This window comes from Acanthopagrus latus, chromosome 17 (genome assembly GCF_904848185.1).
Source record: "Acanthopagrus latus isolate v.2019 chromosome 17, fAcaLat1.1, whole genome shotgun sequence".
NCBI classification, from domain to species: Eukaryota; Metazoa; Chordata; class Actinopteri; order Spariformes; family Sparidae; genus Acanthopagrus; species Acanthopagrus latus.
Window position 1 is genome coordinate 7,426,904 of NC_051055.1, and position 21,176 is coordinate 7,448,079.

At 43.3% G+C, this 21,176-nt stretch overlaps 1 protein-coding gene across 1 annotated transcript in view; it reads right to left on the minus strand.

The window, feature by feature from the left end:
• Positions 1 to 21,176, minus strand: part of me1 (malic enzyme 1, NADP(+)-dependent, cytosolic) — an 82,089-nt gene that overhangs the window by 49,223 nt on the left and 11,690 nt on the right. The window contains exon 2 of the mRNA XM_037075464.1: positions 543 to 676. Coding sequence (XP_036931359.1) covers positions 543 to 676 — 134 coding nt within the window. The remainder of the gene's footprint in view (positions 1 to 542; positions 677 to 21,176) is intronic.

The following is a 21,176-nucleotide window of genomic DNA, read 5'->3' on the forward strand; positions in this document are numbered from 1 at the left end:
TGACATTGGGAGTGACAGCTGATGGAACTGTTGACTGAGAGCTGGAGACTGGAATGAGAGGCAATTTCACGGACAGACAACATCCGGCTATAATTCAGAACAGTACAACGGGCTGCAACTTCAGTTTAAGGGCTTGATCTTCATGATTAAACCAAAATGTGAGCATGAGGCAGATTCGTTACATAATGCGAACATAGCTTTGACTCCTGAGCGTCTAATGAAGCATGCGAAACTGAGCTGAAGTTTTCATTTGGTCGCTGTGGAGGTTATAAAAACACTCATGAAGGAGAACAGGGAGGAGAGGAGAGAGGAACTTTGTCGAGTGAAATATGCGTCTGGAGATGGATTGTAGATCTCCGTGGGCTGATCGCTAATCCGCCTCTCGTCTTTTGAAGGCTTCCAGATGTACGGTCTCTCACTGTGCCCAGATAGGAGTCTACCAGAGAACCAGGACAAATTCTGCTCTGCTGATTCACCACTGATCAAAGACACAAAGGTATCACGTCACAGTAGTAATAGAGGTGTTTGTACATTAGCCTCACCTGTCCAGGTCGTCTTTCTTCATGTCGTAGTTCTTGAGCACCCGGAGCAGCTGGACTTCCTGAGTGATGAAGCAAGGAGGCAGCAGACCATGGGTCCCCAGCTGGAGACGCTCCTCCAGGGAGAAAGCCATGCCCTGTGAACACACACAAACCACCTCCATTATCCTCCACCACTGTGACATCTACAGGGACGTCCAGACCTTTGAGCTCAGCCGTAGTTTAGGACAGGAAAGTCTTACGGTTAACCTTCCATAGCCACCAGCCCGAGTCACTAACCTGACAGTATCTGACTCCACACAACTGACAGGTTGATATAAAACAGAAGACTGTGGGTTGTGAGTATATTTTGTAGAGCAGTCAATCTCAGGCAGTTTCAAACAGTACAAGTTCAGATGAAGTTGGATGATTGTAACTGCTGATCGCTTTCATAGTTAGAGATAAAGATAAGGATGCCAAGCAAGAGCGGTGTCGTTGGTATTAGGATCTACTTCCATGGTGATGCATTACAAACCTTTTCTAGTTTTGCATTTCCTGCTTGTAAAAAGGTCCAGTTTGGAGGTAAACTGATCGTTCAGTCTTACACCAAACTTGTCAAATACTGATGCTTTGGGTTCCCTGACTTTGTGGCCAGCCCAACCCACCAAACCAAAGCAACGATATTCGACAAGTCGGTAATGGGACTCAACAATCAACTACCCTCTGAACTCGACCTCTACATCTTGTCTAGTTTGGTCATTTTGTGTCTTGTTTTATTTCATGTGAGCTCAGTGAAATGAACTCCTATTAACTACACTGACATGGCAATTAAAGGAATGTTTGATCGATACTGCTTTTACAACAGTCCTCTCAGTAAGCTCAGGTTAGAACAAAGACTGGAAACAGGTGAGACAGCGGTCATGGCTGCATAAGCAGGGAAAAGTTTTGAGGCTTCCTGATTTGCTTCTGACTTCTTCGTAGATTTGAATGATGTCATGCACATATAAAGTTGCAGGATCTGGGAAATTTAAAAAAAATATAATATTACAAAATCATAGTTAAAGATTAATAATTAGTTTAATTTGCAATTCAAGGTATCCTGATATGTTTTACAGACCTCTCGCAGGATCTCAGTTACAGTAATGCGGTTGGCCACATGGACAAACTGATGGTGCCAGTAATAATGAGTCTTATGAGGGAGTTTTAGAGGTGCTGGTTGGATTTTTATCTTTTAATTTACCTCCAGGCAAATCCAGGGATAGTTGTTCCTTTCTTTTTCCAGTCTTTATGCAAAAGTAAGATAACCATTCTCAATCTAACAGGTAGATAATGAGAGTGGTATCAATCGTCTCATCTTACTCTCAGCGAGAATGTGAGTAAGTGTATGTCTCCCAAAATATTGTTGAACTTTTGCTCAGTAGTATTGATATTTATGTCCCAAGTCCAGACGGCCATGGTAAGGGGTGCGGGGTTAGCCTAGATAATGGTTTAAAACATCAACCTGGATTATTCATGGAGAATAATAGGTTGCGTCAGCCACAATAAAATAAACCAAACTTCCTCAAACTAAGGCCCTAGTCATGATCAATCTTGTTGCATTCTTGGTGTTTTTCCCTGCCGGCTCAGATACGCTCTGAAAACTCTGTTTGAACTTTGAACAATCGCATATTTAGGAAAATATTCGCCAGTCTTTGCTGTTCAAACATTCCTGAGAGATGAGAGAAGCCGAGTGTCAAACGTGTCCTCTGTTCGGCCGGGGTGTTTGCTCTCAGAGGGGCTCCCTCTCAGCCGTTCTGTGTTCAGAGGCGCCGCTGCTGAGCTCACATTCTCGTGTGATGTCCACTTTCACCGCCGAGCATCCTCAGAATCATACAACAAGCCTCAGACCAATAACCCGCTTCACTTGGACTTCTTGCTTTCATCCCACTCACCCCGGACCTCTGGACGGGAACATCGGAAAACGAGCACACGTTTAAAGAGTCTGACCTCTGACCTCTCGGGTGAATGTATGGATTTCACTTCAGAAAGTGGTGATGGGGAGAGATCGGGGAACTTCAGCTACAGCTCCTCTAACATAAAGGAGGGAGGTTTGTCCCCATATCACTGGGAACAGGCACTGAATCCATATTTAAAATGGGAACAGCATATTCTACTATTCTCCGCAAGTGAGGCATGATACGGTATGGTAGGCAGTTTAATTTTCTCTCCATCCATTAAAGACCAGCGACCCGGTGAAACCTCAGCCTCAACATTCCAGCTACTGTTGCTGACTGTTGAGACAGAAGCGAGGCTGCGCTGTAAAAGTCTCTGATTTGGATCACGTCCACGGATGCTTGGCCCGGCCACCACAAGTTAAAGCCTTTCCAAGCCACCGGCACTTTCTGTGTATCTGGTTGTGTTAAAACAGTTCTGAGGTTGTAAAAATGTGCCTGATCACACGAGAGCGAAGTAGAAAAGCATACGACATGGAATAAGGCAAGAGGAATAAAATTCAGCAGTCTTGACGTCAGAGGAACCATCAGTGCCGACCACAGACGCGCTTCCAAATCTTATTAGTCTTACATTTTGCTAAATTAAAAAGCAGACTGCTTTCAAACTGTTGGTTTTAGATTTTATCTGCATGATTCTTGAGGGTAATGATGCTAAAAAAAGGAGGGAACGAGTCGAAGGAAACGAGTAAAAACATGCCATTTCCTCGCTGGCAGAACATCTAAAGAACTGAGTTTTGTTTGCTTACTGTCTGCAAGCTATCGCTAATTACTGCATGTCATTACATAAGTTAACACAGAGAAACATGTAAACACCAATTCACACAAGCGATGTTAGTTATAAAGTTAGCAGCGCTAAATCACCAGAGCATGACGGAGTAAAACGAGCATCGGTTATTTCAGACACTCCCGATCCGTCCGTCGCTCTCAGAGGCTCTAGGCAGTCTGTACTTAACGGACCTCAAGTAGACAGAAGCAGCTCTGAATTACAACCTTCCCCAATTATCAAAAAAGATTTTCTATTTTTCAGAGAGCCAGCTGTTCACTTTAGACTCCGCGTGTGTCTGTGTGTTTGGAGCGGCAGCTGGCCCACGATGCACCCCGGCTCTGCCGTCTGCCACAGCTGACCATGAGGGATATATGGGAGAGAGGAGTCCAAAAATACACGAGGCGAGCTGAGCTTAATATGAGGCTGTAAAATGGGACTCGGTCCTCACACAGACTCCTGCTGCTCTTTCATTAGCTGAGATACACTTACTGGATTCTTGGATTCTGCTTCCTGAGAGCTGGCTGTTGCTGACACAACTCACAGTGGGCACTGAAATGCTAACAAACCCACAAGGCACACATACACACACATACACACACAGGCACACATGCGTGAGTGTATACACAAGGCCATAATTAGCAGACACAAACAGCATTATCAGCAAATTGTATTTAAAGTCTAGAAATGAAAGTCTTTGCGAGGCCCTGTGGGTGTTACATGACTAGATCATCTCTTTACAGAGAGCTTCTTTACACACTCCACCAAACCAAACACTGTTGAGAAACCAGGCACATCACAATGGCCCCCAAAGCAGCACAATGCACCCTGCCACACTGCAAAAAATGCTTAGAAATGGGATAAAAGAGCTCAAGGTGTCGACCTTGCCACCGAATTCCAGATATTTCCATCAGCTTGACCGTCGATGAGATGAACCAGAACAATCAAACCAGTTAGATCGAGGCAGGCCCCATCTTACAGGCCACAGGACTCCAAGGGTCTGCTGCCAGCACCCTGGTGCTAGACACCAAAGGATAGCCCGAGAGGTCCTGTGCACAAGCCTCAAAAGGTCAGTGCCACGTCCAATCCACTGTGGGGCCTCCATGAATCAGACATGTTCTGGCACATGGCATGGATACTCTGACATAGATATGGGGATTTGGGGTCAGATCCACACCTTGAGCTCATTGTCACATTCCTCAGGTCATTCCTGAGCCTTGTGGGAGCCAGGGAGCATTGTCCTGCTTGAGGGACCACGACCGTCAAGGAGTGCCTTTGCCATGAGGGCTGTACTTGGTTTGCAATGGTGTTTGGATGGGTAGTGCATGTCAAATGGCATCGATGTGAATGCCAGGACCCAAGGTTTTCCTTAACGTCAAAGATGGAATTAGCATCGAAAGGAAATAACAGAAGTACAGGAACTTCAAAACGATACTACGAAACGTAGCTCTTATGTAACTTTAATTTAAAACTGTAACTGTAATTTAAAACCACACTAGACACTACTCTCACGACAGATTAAACTACTTAACAGATTTACACACACAGGCACCTAGGGAGATCTATGATTAGCAGCCATGCTGCTTTTATTTCTACCACTCTCTACCTACTAGTCACAATTCATTTCCACTCATCCATTTCCAGAGAAATGGTCTTACTGACGACATTTCCACCTACTGTTTTGTCCTAAAATTGACCATCTATCTTTTTTTTTTTTGCCTTTTTTTGTCATCATATCACATGCAAGTTCCACATATAACAGCGTTCCAATCCAAATTCTGCAAATTCTGTTGTATATCATACCCGATGAGGAGGGAGAAAGGGAACATTTTGAGGGTTTTTGTTAAAATGTAGTATTATTTGTATTCATCTTGTATTTTTTATTGATTGTCAGTATTTTGCAGGTGTTGCTACAAAAACAGCTGACTATGTATTATATCCATATATAATGTGACCTTGGGTGACTTGAAAGGCGCCATCAAATAAAATGTATTCTTCCTCTTCTTCTTCTTCTTCTTCTTCTTCTTCTTCTTCTTCTTCTTCTTCTTCTTCTTCTTCTTATTATTATTATTATTATTATTAGTAGTAGTAGTAGTAGTAGTAGTAGTAGTAGTAGTAATGTGTATATACTATAAATTACTGTATATATATGTGTCTATACAGTAAATTACTGACATGAGTTTGCTTCAAAAAGACAGGAGAAGACAACATTTAAGATGTAAATCTAAAATAGATAATATAGTGTATATCACAGTCAGTCAACATGAATGAAAAGACCCATGAAAGAGTTTGATGCCTCATTAAGAATAATTACCCACACAGCTATCTGGGCCCTCAAAGTCTGCCAGTGTCACACATGAAATAGATACCATCCATGGAGCTGGACACAAAATGACCAATTAACATCCCCCACAAAGGAGGAGGCAGCTTGGCCGTCCCAAGGGGGAAACCCTGGCCTGTAGAGTGACTTCATGATTGAAGATACGGTTAGTTGGGTGAGGGTCGGGCACCAGTGACGGAGGGAGAAAGGAGCAGGGGTGGGGGGTTTAATGGCGAGAAAGATTAGCAGTGCACGGTTCGTAGACTTTGGGTAGGAAAGCGTGGGAACCGCTGATGCCATATTTGACATCTCTTTGACTTTTGACTTTAATGTTGGCTTTGCTACGCCCTTGTCCTCCGCTTGTTAAATAGAGCTGCCAATCTCTTCAATTCCAAGGTCGCTTTCAGTCAACGTGTCCATCAGTCAAGGGAGGACTCTGTCTGAACGTAGGCCAGGGAAAATACACTGGAAGAATGGCGATCCAAGATGGGTAAGCTTTCATGTGAGACAGCTTCACACCCAAAATATTTGAACCGTTAAACTTTGGCAGGACATAACCCGAAAACTCAATCCAGCAGCTCTGCTCCATTCAAACAAAAACCTCTGACCTGTCACTCACACATACTTTGACTGCTTCTGCTTCTGACAGTCCCTGGACAGCCTCTAGTTTTAAAGTTAAACTTAAACAAGCCAAACATGCAAACATGTGATTCACAGGTTTATCAATCATAAACAGAATAAATGTCAACATTTGTCTTGGCTGCATTTTTTGGTTTACGTTCCCTCCAAACCAAGTATAGTGACAAACATACACACCCACACGTCCAAAGCTAACAGCGAAAATAAAATGCGCATACACACACACACACACACACAAAGACACACACACACACAGTCATGTATCCACACAAAGCATCCCTGTGTTTGTTTGTCTGAGTACAGGTTTGACGCCTGCACTCTCTCCCCTCGGCAGCCCTAAACTGGGCTGGGCACGATAAAGCCTCGAAAGCTTCCACATGTCCCTGACCACTTCACAAGTGCCCGCACCCTGTGCCAACACATGTGATGCCCGCAGCTCCATGTTCCAGAAGCCGTGGTAACAACCCAAACCTGTAATCTAGCCACTGGCCAGTGCCACCCCTTAACCTCGGACCGCTGCCATGCCCAGCCCGAATCCTTCAGCGGAGAGGAAACGGCTAATTAGTTCACCAGAGGGCCAAACACGGAAGATTAAAGGACAAGCTCTTTGAGACTGATAAAACTCCTTTGCCGCCTCTCTTCCCCTGCGCTGCCCAGGGAGTTCAAAGCAGTTCACTTTTTTCAGTGTAAAGATTTAGAAAATTTAAACATTCCACGACTTCAACCTTTTCATTTCCCTCAGCCACAACCACACAGAGCTGTGTCTCACAGCCCGGCAGAGCCACTCCCTTCATTTACAGTTAGACTTGTCCTCCAGCTAAATTCCTTAATGCCACTGTTTGCTTTAGTCTACCCACAGGAGAGCCCCACTTATCACAATATTAACACTGAACTGAAAAGTATCCCTGCACACTTTCCTTGAACGTTTTCTCATATTTCACGTCCATTGTGAAAAGTCCTCAGGGAATCTGATGAGGCTTCCCACTGTGCGATGCCATAATTACAAATAGGAGTGCAGAAAATATAAGGTCTTGGCATTCAGTCTAAATGCAGTGAACAGAGGCTGCAAACATGTTTCTGCATGGAGTAATGCAAAGGCTGCCTTGTTTCACACACATTCTGTTGGCACTAGGGGTGTCCCAATTCTTCTAATCGACAATTCCATTATATTTTTTTTTCCCCGCACTATCAGGCTATGCTACTCAAAGACTGCCATCTGGATTTGTAAAGATGAACAGACCACTGGTTTTATGTCCTGACAACTGTCATTTACTACATTTTCAATCATTTTCAGTCATTTACTATTTTTTCAACAGTTTAATTTCATTCATTTGGCTTCTTGCGGGTCAGGCAAGCTCGAACAATATCCTATAAAGAGTTCAACCAAAAATACATATAAAAGGTGGAAATTCAGTATGTTGCGAGGTTTGGTTTCTCAAATCTTTCCCAAGCCAATCAAAAAGGGATCTTTGCCAAAGCTATTCATATGCTCTGTTCAGTTTCAGCTCTTCCCCCCTCAAGTGGGTCAGATCAGACAGCTAATCTGTTGTCTTCGTGCACACAGGAGAAGTGCCTGAAAGTGCAGCTGCAGGGTGCTGGTATGCTAGCAGTACCATCTTTGTTGTGTCTTTTGTTTCCTATGGACGCGCGTTTGATGTATTGAATTGGATGAACAACAGTCAAAGCCCATCTCGGTTAATTTTGAATATAAACTGTGGGACCAGTGGTTGGTGCATCATTATCATTTTTGATCATTACTGATATTTTAATGTTCTGCAACACACTTGGAAGAGAAGAGTGAGGGAAGGGATACTCAGTAGACTGCAGTCTGCAACCACACCGCTAGATGCCACTAAATCTTACAGGCTGGACCTTTATCAAGACAGAGGACAAATTCTGGAATTCGGAAACTTTTAAATATGAGAAGAATATGCTTTTTTTTGGGCTAATCTAGACAATAAAATACCCGAAAAGCTTTGGTTACAGTGCAGCATCGCCTCACAGCCCATGTTGTCAGAACATACAGGCCTATTCCCAATGCAGTTTTGAGACTGAGTGAGATCATGTCAGATGGAGCGGTAAAGCACCTCCTTAAAATGTGTTTTTATACAGTGGAAGAAAATTAAATCATCTCTTCCTTTCGTGGTTGCTTTTCTCTCCTTTTATAACAAAAATATGGGTTAGTGACTCACTATGAGACTAAATAACTGGTTTCAACGCACAATTCTGTCAATGTGCTGACAAAGGAAAACTCGGACCAAGCACTTAAACCCTCAAAAGCCCTTCCATTTTCTGGGAAAACGTTGAAATGATGTAACGCCACACAAAGCCATGATTGATTCCCAGATAAGAACTGAGGAGGAGACCTTCCTGCTCACAGTCCTCTTCCCTCCAACACATTAATCCCACTTCCAAATAAAAAAATCTGTCAGATCTTTCCTCCTTTTTTTTTTTTTTTTTTTTTTTTCTTTATCCCTGTGTTCTCTCTGAGCTACCGCTTCAATGGAGATGCCCTCTGCTCCCGGAGAAACAACCCCTATTGAGGGAGACCTGAGCCTAACACGATAGGGAGGCCTTCCCCTATTGAGCCTCTCTCAACCACAGTCGCAGATCAGACATGGAGACAAAAGCCGGCAGGCCTTCAACAGAGACAGGGCTCAAATGTTTGGCACTGAGATACGGCCTGGCAGAGATGTGTGTGGCCACAGAGCACTCCTCTATTCAACGCTGTGTGGGAGAGGGAGAGCTTTCTTTTCACAAGAGGCAGCGCCGAAGCACTACAAGAGATGGCCTCCTTGTATGACTTGTTTATCAGGAAAACCACTTGCTGAAAGCGATGTGCAGTGATAGCCATCTTAACCCCACTTCCACTCATGTGTCTGTCTTGCATTCAGTCTGCATTGCTGCCACCAGCTCTTCTTTCTGTGCTCTTTCTGCATGTTGAACTTAATGATTCAGATCAAGTCAACAGCATTTATGAGGCATCTGAATACAGAGTGTCCCAGGGTGTTTCACAGGGTCCAAACAGAACAAAGATGAAGGCAAGTACAGTAAAAGCAGGTAAACCACATCAGTCACAGTGAAGAGCAGTAAAGAGGTTTAAAAGGTGTTGATGTGGAGCATTTTACAAACAGGAAATTTAATCTGCTAAGTCCAAGTATTAAACCTTGTGTTTCTGGTCTTTTTTTTAAAGGCTGAGCACATTTACAGATATAATGGACTGTTTTAAAAAGGTGTATTAACTACTTTCAAATAGACATATCTGATCAGATGTGAACTGGTGTGTTACAATCATTTCTGATTTCCAGCAAAACATTTTTTGTTCTTGTTTTTTTCATGTTGCCATCTAACTTTTGTCCACAGCACAGTCAGGCCTTTTCTCCCATTAAATTGGCTAGCAGATGTTGTAAGCTCACCACTAACCCACTACTAAGTGCAGCGCTAAGCAAAAGAACTAAAAACAAATCATTCTTTCAGATGCTCTGCCAAAAGAAACAGACATGGAGGTGTTTGATTAGACTGTGACTTACTTCCAAGTTTGAAACATTTCTAAAGATTTTCTTTCATCCCAACGTTGTGACGTACTCTGATTTCAATACGAATGTAGTTACAAGATAACAGTTTAACCAACATTAAATAAGTAAACTTATTTCTGTGATGGAGTGTCACCATTGCTTTCCCTGAAGCTCTACAAACCGTAGAATCATATAATATTTCATATAACTGAATTATCATTTCTGAAGTTGGCAGTGGCACTCTTTATTTCAGGCGAGGAAGGACGCCTCCACTATAAAACCCAACAGGATCATTACCAAAGTGTGTCAATCTAAAGAAATGTTGGTATTTGTTCTCTATCCCAGTATCACACCAAATGGTGTAATAGATGGCCGGTTGACCGTCTCACTGTTGCGTTTCGCCCTGCCTACCTTTGAAAAACAAGAATTCCTCATTCCATGATCAAATTCACAATGACAAACACACAACTGGTTACATTTGTACACAAGTCACAAGTCCAACAAAAGTCATATTTCAATGCTAATAACATCAACGTCAATCTCAGGTCTGGCTCCAGTACAAGTCACGTGACTCAAGTCTACACCTCTGCTAGACAGTCATGGATCATGGAAAAGCAGGGATCAGAATCACTGTGTGGGTTTTAGAATCATTCAGAGATTCAAAACCAAACAGAGCCTCATAAACAAAGAAGTCTTATACATTTTTATAAACCTGAGTCTAACAGTGGATTTACCCCATGTAAGCAAGTTCAGCCGCTACAGGCCGGCTCCTACATCATGAGTCAAAAGTGAGTGTAAATGTTCTATGATTTGTATAATTTCACTGCTCAGAGGGCAGAGAGTGGAAACCTTTGTGTCGGCAGTCAAATGTAAAACCTTTCCACAGTTGCCAGTAAAACAGTTGATTTTGAAAGAACCTGAAATGAAACTGCAGGGGGCCTAACATTTGCGTAACATTCAACAGGACTGTGAGAAAGTCATCTCCAGCGGTCAAGTTCGCCCACACTGTTGTTGCACCATAGGCCAGCGTATCTGGATTCACTTCTGCTGGTGATGTCAGAGCTCCTCAGACCGGCAACCTCTGTGCAGCTGGCCAAACAGGGAACGGAGGGCCGCTGAGGTTGTTCCCATAAACACCACTGCCATCAGCAACATCTACTCAACCCCACCATTACCGCCACGTGTTCTCTCCACACTGCACCAGGGCCATTACAGCTGGACGTGCAGCGTACAGCGGCCCCACAGTTAATCATATCGGTGCGTTCAGCAGAAACGTTTCATATCTATGCAGGAGAAGGAAACAAACAGTAAGATGAGGATTTGGCTTTGGCCTGAAAATAAAGAAACGTTTTGCCCTGAGGGCTGAGACATGCCCACGTAAACATCTTTATTCTTAACCCCGAACATGAAATGTGCCCCAGACATGCAAAGTAGGCCCATTTGGAAACCAAAGCTCATGCAGGAGAGCAGAAATATGGAGTCAGCAGAAACTGAATTAGAAACTTGCTATCACAGGAAGCCTCCTGATGAGTTCACTGGTTTGGCTGACGGTGACCCACGCTGGGGGAGATGCTGGCCAACAGCTGGAGGAAAGACTGAGTCACGCGACTCGAGCCCTGCTCCAGTGTTTGTAAACACACACACACACACACACACGTATGTGCATGCACACTTGTACACACACAATGTAAAAGCAGTGATGTGAATGCAGATTTAAGCCGGGTCTTCACAAACACACAGCTTTCTGCTTATGCATGCAGACACGCAGTGTACACACAGGCAGGTACACTCTCTGATGCTTTATAAAAACATGCATGCACACACACACACACACACACACACACACACACACACACACACACACACACACACACACACACAAAGCCTCCTTAAATCCTGATTCACATCACAAAAAGATGAGTCTATTTAATCCTGCAGCAGGAGAAGACCCACACTCCACGACGTCCTCATTGTCCGGCAGCACACGGTGGCGTCCTCTTGTTTTATCAACAGCGGCATGTGTGTCTAGACGCTGTAAAAACAGCTGGTGGGGGTAAGAGAGTGGATAGCCCAGTGGAATGACAGATTCATCCCATAGTTATCATAGTTGGGATTAGAGGGTAGAATCCAAAAAATGAGAGAAACGGCGGGGCTGAAGAGCGACAAAAACAAAGAAAAGAGCGGGAGAGAGGGGAAAGAAAGTATGAGGCGGGGACGCTCTTTTATGGAGGTCAGATCAGGCTGCCAGCGTCTGGCTGGTGGGGTGACTGGATGTTACGGACCACTCGGGCCGGGCCAGCGTTCACAGCTCTTCAAGACTGTGATCAGCCGGCCGACGAGGCTCGTTATATAACAGCAAAAGCTCCAGACCGCTCACCAGCACCACACTCAGCTCGGCCTCTCTGCGGTGCTGCCACGTAGAGACAGAGAGAAGGATGCAGGACTGCAGAGTCTATCAGAGATCAGAGGCTGCTTACTGCTCTGACGTGGTTTGAGCTGTAAGCAGAGGAATCGTTTAAAGCTGCCCTCGGCAAAATTGTTTGGTAAAATGACACATGTTTCACTTGTCCAAGTTAAAGACTGCGACTTTTCAGCAAAGAAATATATCCGCCACAGAGTGAGGTCACTGGCAGGGAATCTTCCCAGAACACAGGAAGCAGTGAACCAATAAAGGGTCTGCGAGCACTCGTCACTGATGGTTTTAGAAACTCCAACTTCACAACAGATTTATACCCCTTTGCCCTCTACCAAACCTGCTTTCAACCCACGATGAACTCACTGGATAACAATATGAAGCTGTGCACATTTACCCAAAATCATGTCAGCTGGTTTCTGCTTTGTCATCACATAGACAGATTACACCATGCAGGCTGATTTAAGTCTGATCAAAGAATTTGTCTGATTAGAGGCCTCTGAATCACAACCCACATCTCCAATTCAAGTGAGTCTGGTATTGTTCCCACTGACAGCTGTTCCCATCAGTTGGAGAAACAGTTACACAATCAGAGCATAGCATCATCTCTCTACATAGCAAGCAGACTACCGACCTATCTTCATGAAAAAACGAAACAGAAATACAAAGTCGACAAAGTCTGCAGTTAGAGGTCAGAGTGGACAGTAGGGTAAAACAAACACCAGACTTTCATGGAGGAGACCGCTGTTCGTGTCCGGTGTGAGACCAAATGTAACAAGGTAGTGATGTCCCGTACATAATGTTTTTCTAAACCTAACCAAGTAGTTAACCTGGTTAAACCTAAAGGTCCAGTACACGTTACTGGTACACTGCAACAATCATGTCGTTTTAGGCGTTGGTTTGGTTAGGACAAAACTAACTGAGAAACCCAACAAGAAGTGAGCTAAAATTAAGACAATGGACAGCTGAAGTGAAATGAAATGGTAATTCAGACAAACTACAGAGAACTATAAGAACTGCCAGTTGCCTTAAAATGGCATTTGTCCTCAACGCATTCATCCATGTCAGATCCCAATAAAGAACCCAAAGCTGTTAAATCTTTACGAGACTATGGATCGCCAGCCTTCAAGCTGAATCCTCTCATTGCATGGTGATATACGATGCTAACGCCAAGTCCACAAGTTTCTGTCCACAAATACAGTGTTTGTGTTTCCAGAAAGAAATCACAGAGAGAGTGAACTGGATGACCCAGAACTGATTCTTATGGATAAACAGGAGGACAGGCTGAGACTGACACCTTCACACCTAAACACAACACCAGCATGCTGGGCTCATCCATAAGACCTGTGTTGACACTACGCCTATGTCTTTAAAATGAGCTGTTTTCCACCACCAGTGCCATATGAATAGAAAGTGGGACACTGAATTGATTCATAGTAAAATACGGCCCAAAACAAGAAAAAAGCATGCTTCTCTTGTAGGTTTCAGTGTTCCTGGTTTGTTTCAGTAATCCATCTCCAAACACAGAGAAGCCTGGTGAAAATGTCCAGGGATGTCACGTGGAGGCAACACTTGATAGATGACTGTAAGTAAAAAGGCCCGGGAGAGCTTCTTTGCAGGCATGACACCAGCCAGATCCCACTCTAATTTCTCAGGCTGTGGGAGTGACCTGGCTGACCAGGCTCCCACCACCTCCTCACAAGTGAGTTTCCTCCACAACAGCCAGCCCAGGGCTGCCGTATCCCAGTTTTCACCCAGACACAGCAGACGCATGTGGAAATTCCCCTCGCAGATTACCGTAAAATATGACCATAACGCTTTTTCGGTTCCATCGAGAGAGGTGAGAGGTGACAGAGCGAGAAGGTGTGAGTGTGAGAGAGAATGTCTGAGAGGAAAGGTTTAAGAGGGGGTAAAGAGAGAGATGGGGAAGGGATGAGACAATGAAAAGGAAAGAGAGGAGAAGAGAACAGCGGGTCAGATGACTTTTATTGAGAATCAAGTCTGTGAGTGTCGTGGCGTGCACTATGAATACAACCTCACCTGATCTGACCTTAGCTGCGAGCAATGAATCCTTCTCATTCTCTAGTGATTTATGGAAAAGGTGTTGAGGTTTATAGAAACTAAATTTGTGATGAGCAGCTTCAATCCACATTACTGGTATTGGCCTTCATGTACCCTTTCTTGAGATGGAAAGAATGGGAAAGAAAGTAGGTGTTAAACCTCTGCAGTGCGGTCTTTAGTGGTTTCCGGTGCACAGCGGAGGCAGCCGACAAAACCCAGTTCAGTGACGTACGATGTGTTCACATGTGTTCTCTTACGTTTTACATTAGAGTAAGTGGGTAAGTGCGTGTTGGAGGAGTGATGAAAGGGAAGAAAGAGAGAAAAGGGGGAGTGGAGGGCAGAATGAATGTGTTCATTCATGCCGCTATGTGCACGCATGTGTGTGTTCATGCTCACCCTGTGCGTTTGATCTGCAAAACACACAGCAGCCCTGGATCTGAATGGAGGTGAGCACCGGACTGGGTCTTGTCAAACAGAAACCTTCACGCTCAAACTGTCGATCGGTTCAGTTTAACTCTCCATTCCCCTTTTCAGAAACTGTTCCTCCTCCTCACTCTCCTCTCTCTCTCTTCCACTTGCAAAAGAGAGTAAGGGAAGAGAGAGTGCGCAGTCAATCATTCCACACCATATGATAAGATATCCCTCATACCATGGGGGGTCTCGGGATCAGTGTCGGTGTCAGTCATTTAAATTATAAACCCATATGCAGCCGGGCCGCAGGTGTTCTTGGGTTTCAAAAAGGGCAAATTGTGCGGATTTCATGGTAAACGTAGACCACATCTTTTTAAAGAGCGACATGTTGGGCCCACGCTTCACAGGAATGCATTTCCTGATTTTGAGGAAGTAAGTCTAATAGCATCACTGCGCTCATTGTTCCAAACAGCCACAGCAGTCATCCTACACTATATAAATTCTACAGGCATCAGCAATCAAGTGGAAACAGTAGCAACGTTAGACGGCCATCCGTCCTTAAACAGAGTCATCCCACTGTGGCTGCAGAGCAGCTCCCCTACGGCCTCATGGAAATGTGACCACAGTTGTGTCCTAATACTCATTCAAACCAGATTGTGAGTACATACATTCACAAAATAGCTCTATTGATGACTTTTTTATCATCACGTGGAGTAGAGATTGTAAAATAAACATTTCATTCTCAAAGATAATTCATCTATATTTTGATTCCACCATATAGGAAACAGATCCCATTAAAACCATCAGCCACTGTCTTAACACTGACTTCCCTGTCCTGTGGCACTCCACTCCAAGCCTATTAGTATGTACTGAAGACTCAGATCTCACAAGTATACGTTTTCTTCTTGTTTCAAAAGCTAATTCAATTCCACAAAGAAATTGGTACCGTAGTTTTTACCAAAATATTAGTCAAACAAGAGGAAACATTCATTTTCAGAGATGGAATAATCCAATTGTGTACTGAGAATGTGAGCAGTTCAGCAAGTGTCTGTTTCTGCTTGACTTGGCCTTGACTGTAATGTGCATCGCATAGGGCCTGACAACAGTCGAATATCAGCATACTGTATCCTTGGTTCGTTTTTAATGCAGACTGTACCCATTAAAATACAGGTTACTGTCAGATGTGTGGGTTTTTGTTCAGTGTGAAGGGTACAGATGATTCACTGCATCAGCTACGCTCTCGTTGCTGGGAGGCTGCTGGTGTCACTTTGCTTCCATAGTAACAAATGTTCTGCCTTATCAATGTAAGTTATTGATCTGCAGTGAGAACATTTTTAGATTTTATACTCTGTTATGTCCCCAACTCTTAACATTCTAACATTCAATAGAAAAACCGCAGAAGGGCTGAAAATTGTGTGAAACTTAAAACTGCAATTTTCTAAAAACCATGAATGATACCAACAAGCTGAACTCATGTAAGAAAGTGCCAGGTCTGATTAACATCCGAAGGCTGAAAATGAATTTCTAAGTGAATGTATGAATGAGTGGAAAGAGGGCAAAGGCGAGTGGGTTCGAAAGGTTTTCTAATTCGCTTCCATTCCAACTAAGCTTCAAAGATATTTGGAAACATTTCTGATGTGATTTCAGTGTTGAATAAAAGCACAAGTGTATGAAAAATGTGGAACATTTGAAAGTTTTACTAGAATTTCTGAGTTAATGTATGAATGAAGGGAAAGAGGGTGAAGATGAGTGGGCTGGGAAGGTTTTCTAATTCACTTCCATTTTAACTAAGCCCTAAAGACGGTCAAATATTTTGAAAAAAAAAATGATGTGATTTCATTGTGGGACAATACCAAAAATGTATGAAAGATGTGGAACATTTGAAAGCTTGAATGGACTTTGAAGCTGTGAGTCTAAACAAGAAACAGGAAGTGTGAACATTTTCCAAAGAACAGCAGCAGCCAGGTTGTGGAATGAGTAGAGTAAAGTTTTGAGTTTTGAGCTTTGAAAATAATTCAAGCAGTGATTCCTCTGAAACTAAAGCCAGCAGAGCTTTTCACGTTATTTCAGCGGAGCAGGCAGATCAGTCAGGTTTACACACGGATAGCACATGTTCACTGGAAGTCTGTCACAATGAGTCAAAAGCAAATGTAAGCACACGGCTGTCAAAACGCTCGTAAATTTCTGAGAATGTACACAATGTGTCATAGGAGTCTGAAAACTCCATTGGGTTCGACACCTGCTTTAATATGTTTCTGTCCGGGCAAAGCTGAACAAACCGAGTGGTAGCCTCAACATCCAAGGAGTGAGACGGTCTGAGGCAGAAATGTGACAACACAGGTCAGAGATGTCTGCGCTCATTTCCCATGGAGGTGAAGTGATGACACGCATCCTGTAAGCAAACAAAAAGGCTTCCCTGCGACCCCTTTCTCTTGGACACGCTGCAAAATTTCAGAGCTCCACACATGCCAGAGGATCATACGCTCGCTGACCTCCACCCTCTGACACATATGACTAGTTTTCTGTTTAACGCATGACAGGTGCAACAACCATTCCTCTGACACCTCACTCGATACACGATACAGCACCTGACCTAAAGCTAACAAACTATGCAGTCACAGTCTCCATAAAAGCCTACTTGAGGGCCTTGAATGAGTTTTATGTCATTGGAAAGTAAGAGTGAAGGTTTTCTTAAACCATTCGAATTGTACTCACAGAGTGAATGTGAGTACTATTTAACAGATTCTGACTCCAACCTGCAGGTGAAGACTGGAAATCTCTGCAGGGCCTGGTCTACATTAGCTTGCGTGTGCGTGCTTGTATGTGTGACTGCACGTGCATGTAGTTGCGCATCTCAGCGAAAGTAAGCAAGAGGGTGCGTGTGTCCATTTGGCATACTGAGGGAAACCTTGAGACACCCCAGAGCTGCCCTGAGGTCGGCCTACACCGTTAAAGGGGAAGTGCCCTCGCTGGTGGAAATTCCATTACAAAGGGCAACAATGAATCTCCTGTAACGACTTCATGGTAACACACAGTGCCATGAGGACCACCACACATGACAGGGGAGAGAGGTGACATGTTTGTTGCTGCTTTTCATTAAACATCTTTAACCCTATGTGACCTGTGTGAATGTCTGTGAATGGACATGACAGATATGGTGATTTATTAAAGCACCTCATTCAAAGCCCCACAAGAGAAGAACTGAACACACAAGAAAGTTCAAATATAGAATCTACAGTAAATCATGTCATTATTAGGCTAAAACTGGCCCCAAAATGTACAATCAGCCTTTAATTATAATGATGTAATGTTATCACATGTGGCAATCATTACACTAAAAGGTTTTATTATACAGGAAATCCAACCATCTATTGGGTCAAATGTTCAATGTTGCAGTCCTTTACTGCTGTAATATCTCTTGGATTGGACCAGTAAATTCAACATTAAAAACTCAATGAGTGCTACTTAAATGGGACGTATGGTGCTCATTCTCGGGTTCATAATTTTATTTTGGGTAACTACTAGAATACTAGAAAAGCTCTGTCTTAGTTCCTGTCTCTTTAAGTCTCCCCCCCGGATACTCAGTCTCTTCTGATTGGTCAGCTCACACACGCCTGAGCCAACAACAACAACAGAGGAGCTATGCTTAGTTCTTAACTGCCAAACATGCTGTCTGCCTGTCGGTTGTTCAGTCCACCACTTGGGTCCAGTCTGAAATATCTTATCAGCTGTTGGATGGATTGTCATCACCTTGGTGCAAACATTCATGGCTCCTAAATAATGTATCTAATGACTACATCCCCTGTTTTTTCCTCTAGTGCCACCAGCAGGTCCAAACACCACAGTTCTCAGTTGATGACTGATAATGCGTCTCGAAATTGCCTGACTTTTCATGTATAGCCCCTCCATGTGTCCGACATCTGGGGACTGACATGTGGTTTAGACAGTAATGCATCTAGCACCATTATCAGGTCAAAAGGCTAACTCGTTCGGTACTTCAATTTACGACCTAATATCTGCCTAACAAATATCTGACATTCCTATTGATGTTAAGCAGGCGTGGAACAGCGCAGCGTAATAACCTCCAGAAATGGCACATGAGAATGGGGTTTAAACATTTCCCTCTGTCATCTTCCTCAAGAAAGTTGCCATATGACCGACAGTAAACGTGTCTGGCTAACAGCAGGAGCACTTCCTTGAAGCCCTTAACACAGGGACACTTTTGGTCGAACGCAGAGGTTGTCAACATGTGTCACTCAGGTCACCTTCAAACCTAGACTGTCTCCCAGAACACAACAGTGTTTCCCAGACACATACTTTACTTCACCTGGGCAGGCCCAGGTTTGTATGGGTGATCACAGGTTCAAATCCCCCACAAGCACTGAACCTTCTTTAAGCCTACACCCTGCATGCTCGTTTGAATGTTTGAGATCAGTTTTGTCATCTGTTCAGAGATATTTTGTAAAATGAGGTCTGAGGTTTTTTTTTAATTAAACAGCAGGGGCGAACTGTCTGCTTTTTAAAAACATGAAGACCTTAATTTGCTATGTCATCCAACACAGACCTCCCTGTTTGATAACGATATTTTTCATCCATGAATGGTTTCTCGATTGATTCCAGAAGATTGATTAATGGTGCTATAAAAATGACATGTACTGTGGTAGATTTTATCGCCCACTTGTATTGCACCATGCCTTCTATCTCTTCCATAATGACACACTGTAGCTGCCAGTATCCTGTTGTGGCTTTGTGGCAGTTAAAGACAGCTCATTATCTCCTGTCTTTCTCCTCCCTGTGTTAGTAGACCATCAGTGCTCCGTGACAGACAGGACTGAACGATGAGCCCAATAAAGCTGCCAGAGCGAGAAACACCAGACCACCTGTACAAAGGACCAGACAAATGGGTCTTTCATTGCAAGATGTGAGACAACAGCGCTGTGGCTGATCATTACTAGTGAAAACCCAAGTGAAGTCCAAGAGTGCATACTGAATATAAACTACAGTGTAATTATGTTACATTCAGTGTGAAATTTTACAAAAGTCAATGCACTGTATTGAAACATTTCATGACAAGATGTGTGACATAAGTAAAAAAATTGGAGTGGATTTCCCTTACATCTACGGTAAAGCATACTATGATTATTATTTATAGTCTGTGTCCGATCTTCACATTTGCTATTGGTCCACAGAGAGCCACAGGAAAAAGAGAAGGAATGTATAGGGCATGGATGTCACATGAAACACACAAAGAGACTGTTAATAATTTGTAGAGCAGAGCGGAATCAACGCCTCAGTGGACGGTCTGTCCAATACCTCAGAAGATGGGGCAATGAGTTCATCAAATATTTGTCTCCAGGTAGGTATAGTTATGTTTTTGTGCCTATTATTGACAAGATTATATGTTGATATGGTAGATATCTTACAAAGGCAAAGTTCAACAATAGGTCAAATACTACAGAATGAAGGAAAATGAAAATGGAATAAGATATAGCCAGTTGTAATGTAACTTTTTAGTAACTCTTACAATAAAAAAAATAACATAGGAATCATTTTCCAGCTTGAAGTAGAGTGACCTACCTTATTCGCACTGAATATGAAGCTAAATGTTTAGTCACTGTCATTTTGTGTGTGTGTGTGTGTGTGTGAGCTACAGTTTATATTCCTATTCCATTTGAAGCCTTACAGTACCAGGTGCCCTATTGTGTCCGAATCCTGTAGATTTTCTTGTCAAGAGGCCAGATGCCCCCCCATCTGTTTCCTGCTAAATGGCAACCATAACAGTGTTCTGAAAAAAAGGCCTTTAAATCCATCCCTTCCTCTCAGGAGGGAGAGGTATAGCACATATCTGCCCCGATCCCTCTCGCCTAAAGATCTTACAGCTTCACAAGGCTTGTCCCATTGAATGCCCTCCAACAAATGTGCTGTGCATGGCCTGCTTGTGCACTCTGATTCCTCAACAAATGTCGTCATTAGCAGACCAAGCGCTATGGTATTCAAACTCTGTTCAAAAGGTTGAACACATTAATCAAAGATATCTCGTGTTTTCTCTATCAGTATCATTGCACTGCAGGAACAATGCTGAACGATATCTTATCGAAGTAGCACATGCGTTTTGAACTTGTTTTGAACTTGTAACCTCTGTTTCTAAGGTGGCAAGTTAACATAACATTAGTCAACTATAACTGACCACACAATCAAATGTCAGACTGGCTTCATGAATACTTTTAGAACATAGCGCTGCAGCCAACCAGATGTCTGGCTAATGGATGAACTGGGTTGTAATTAGCATGTATGAAGCATTTGAAAGTGCACTTGAAACATCCATTCCAAGGAAGACTGAGGTCAATTATGCTCATCTAATTGGCTTGTGGCAGCAATTAGCAGCTACATCCGGGGATTAAACTAGTGTGGTAGGACGTGGAGGAGAAAATAGTCCAAAAATCAAGATTTTCTGGGAAAAGAGAGAAAAATATCATCTGCAGCTTTGAATTTATGTAAACTGTATTTCACATGTCATATTTATAATCAAGACCCATTAAAAAGTC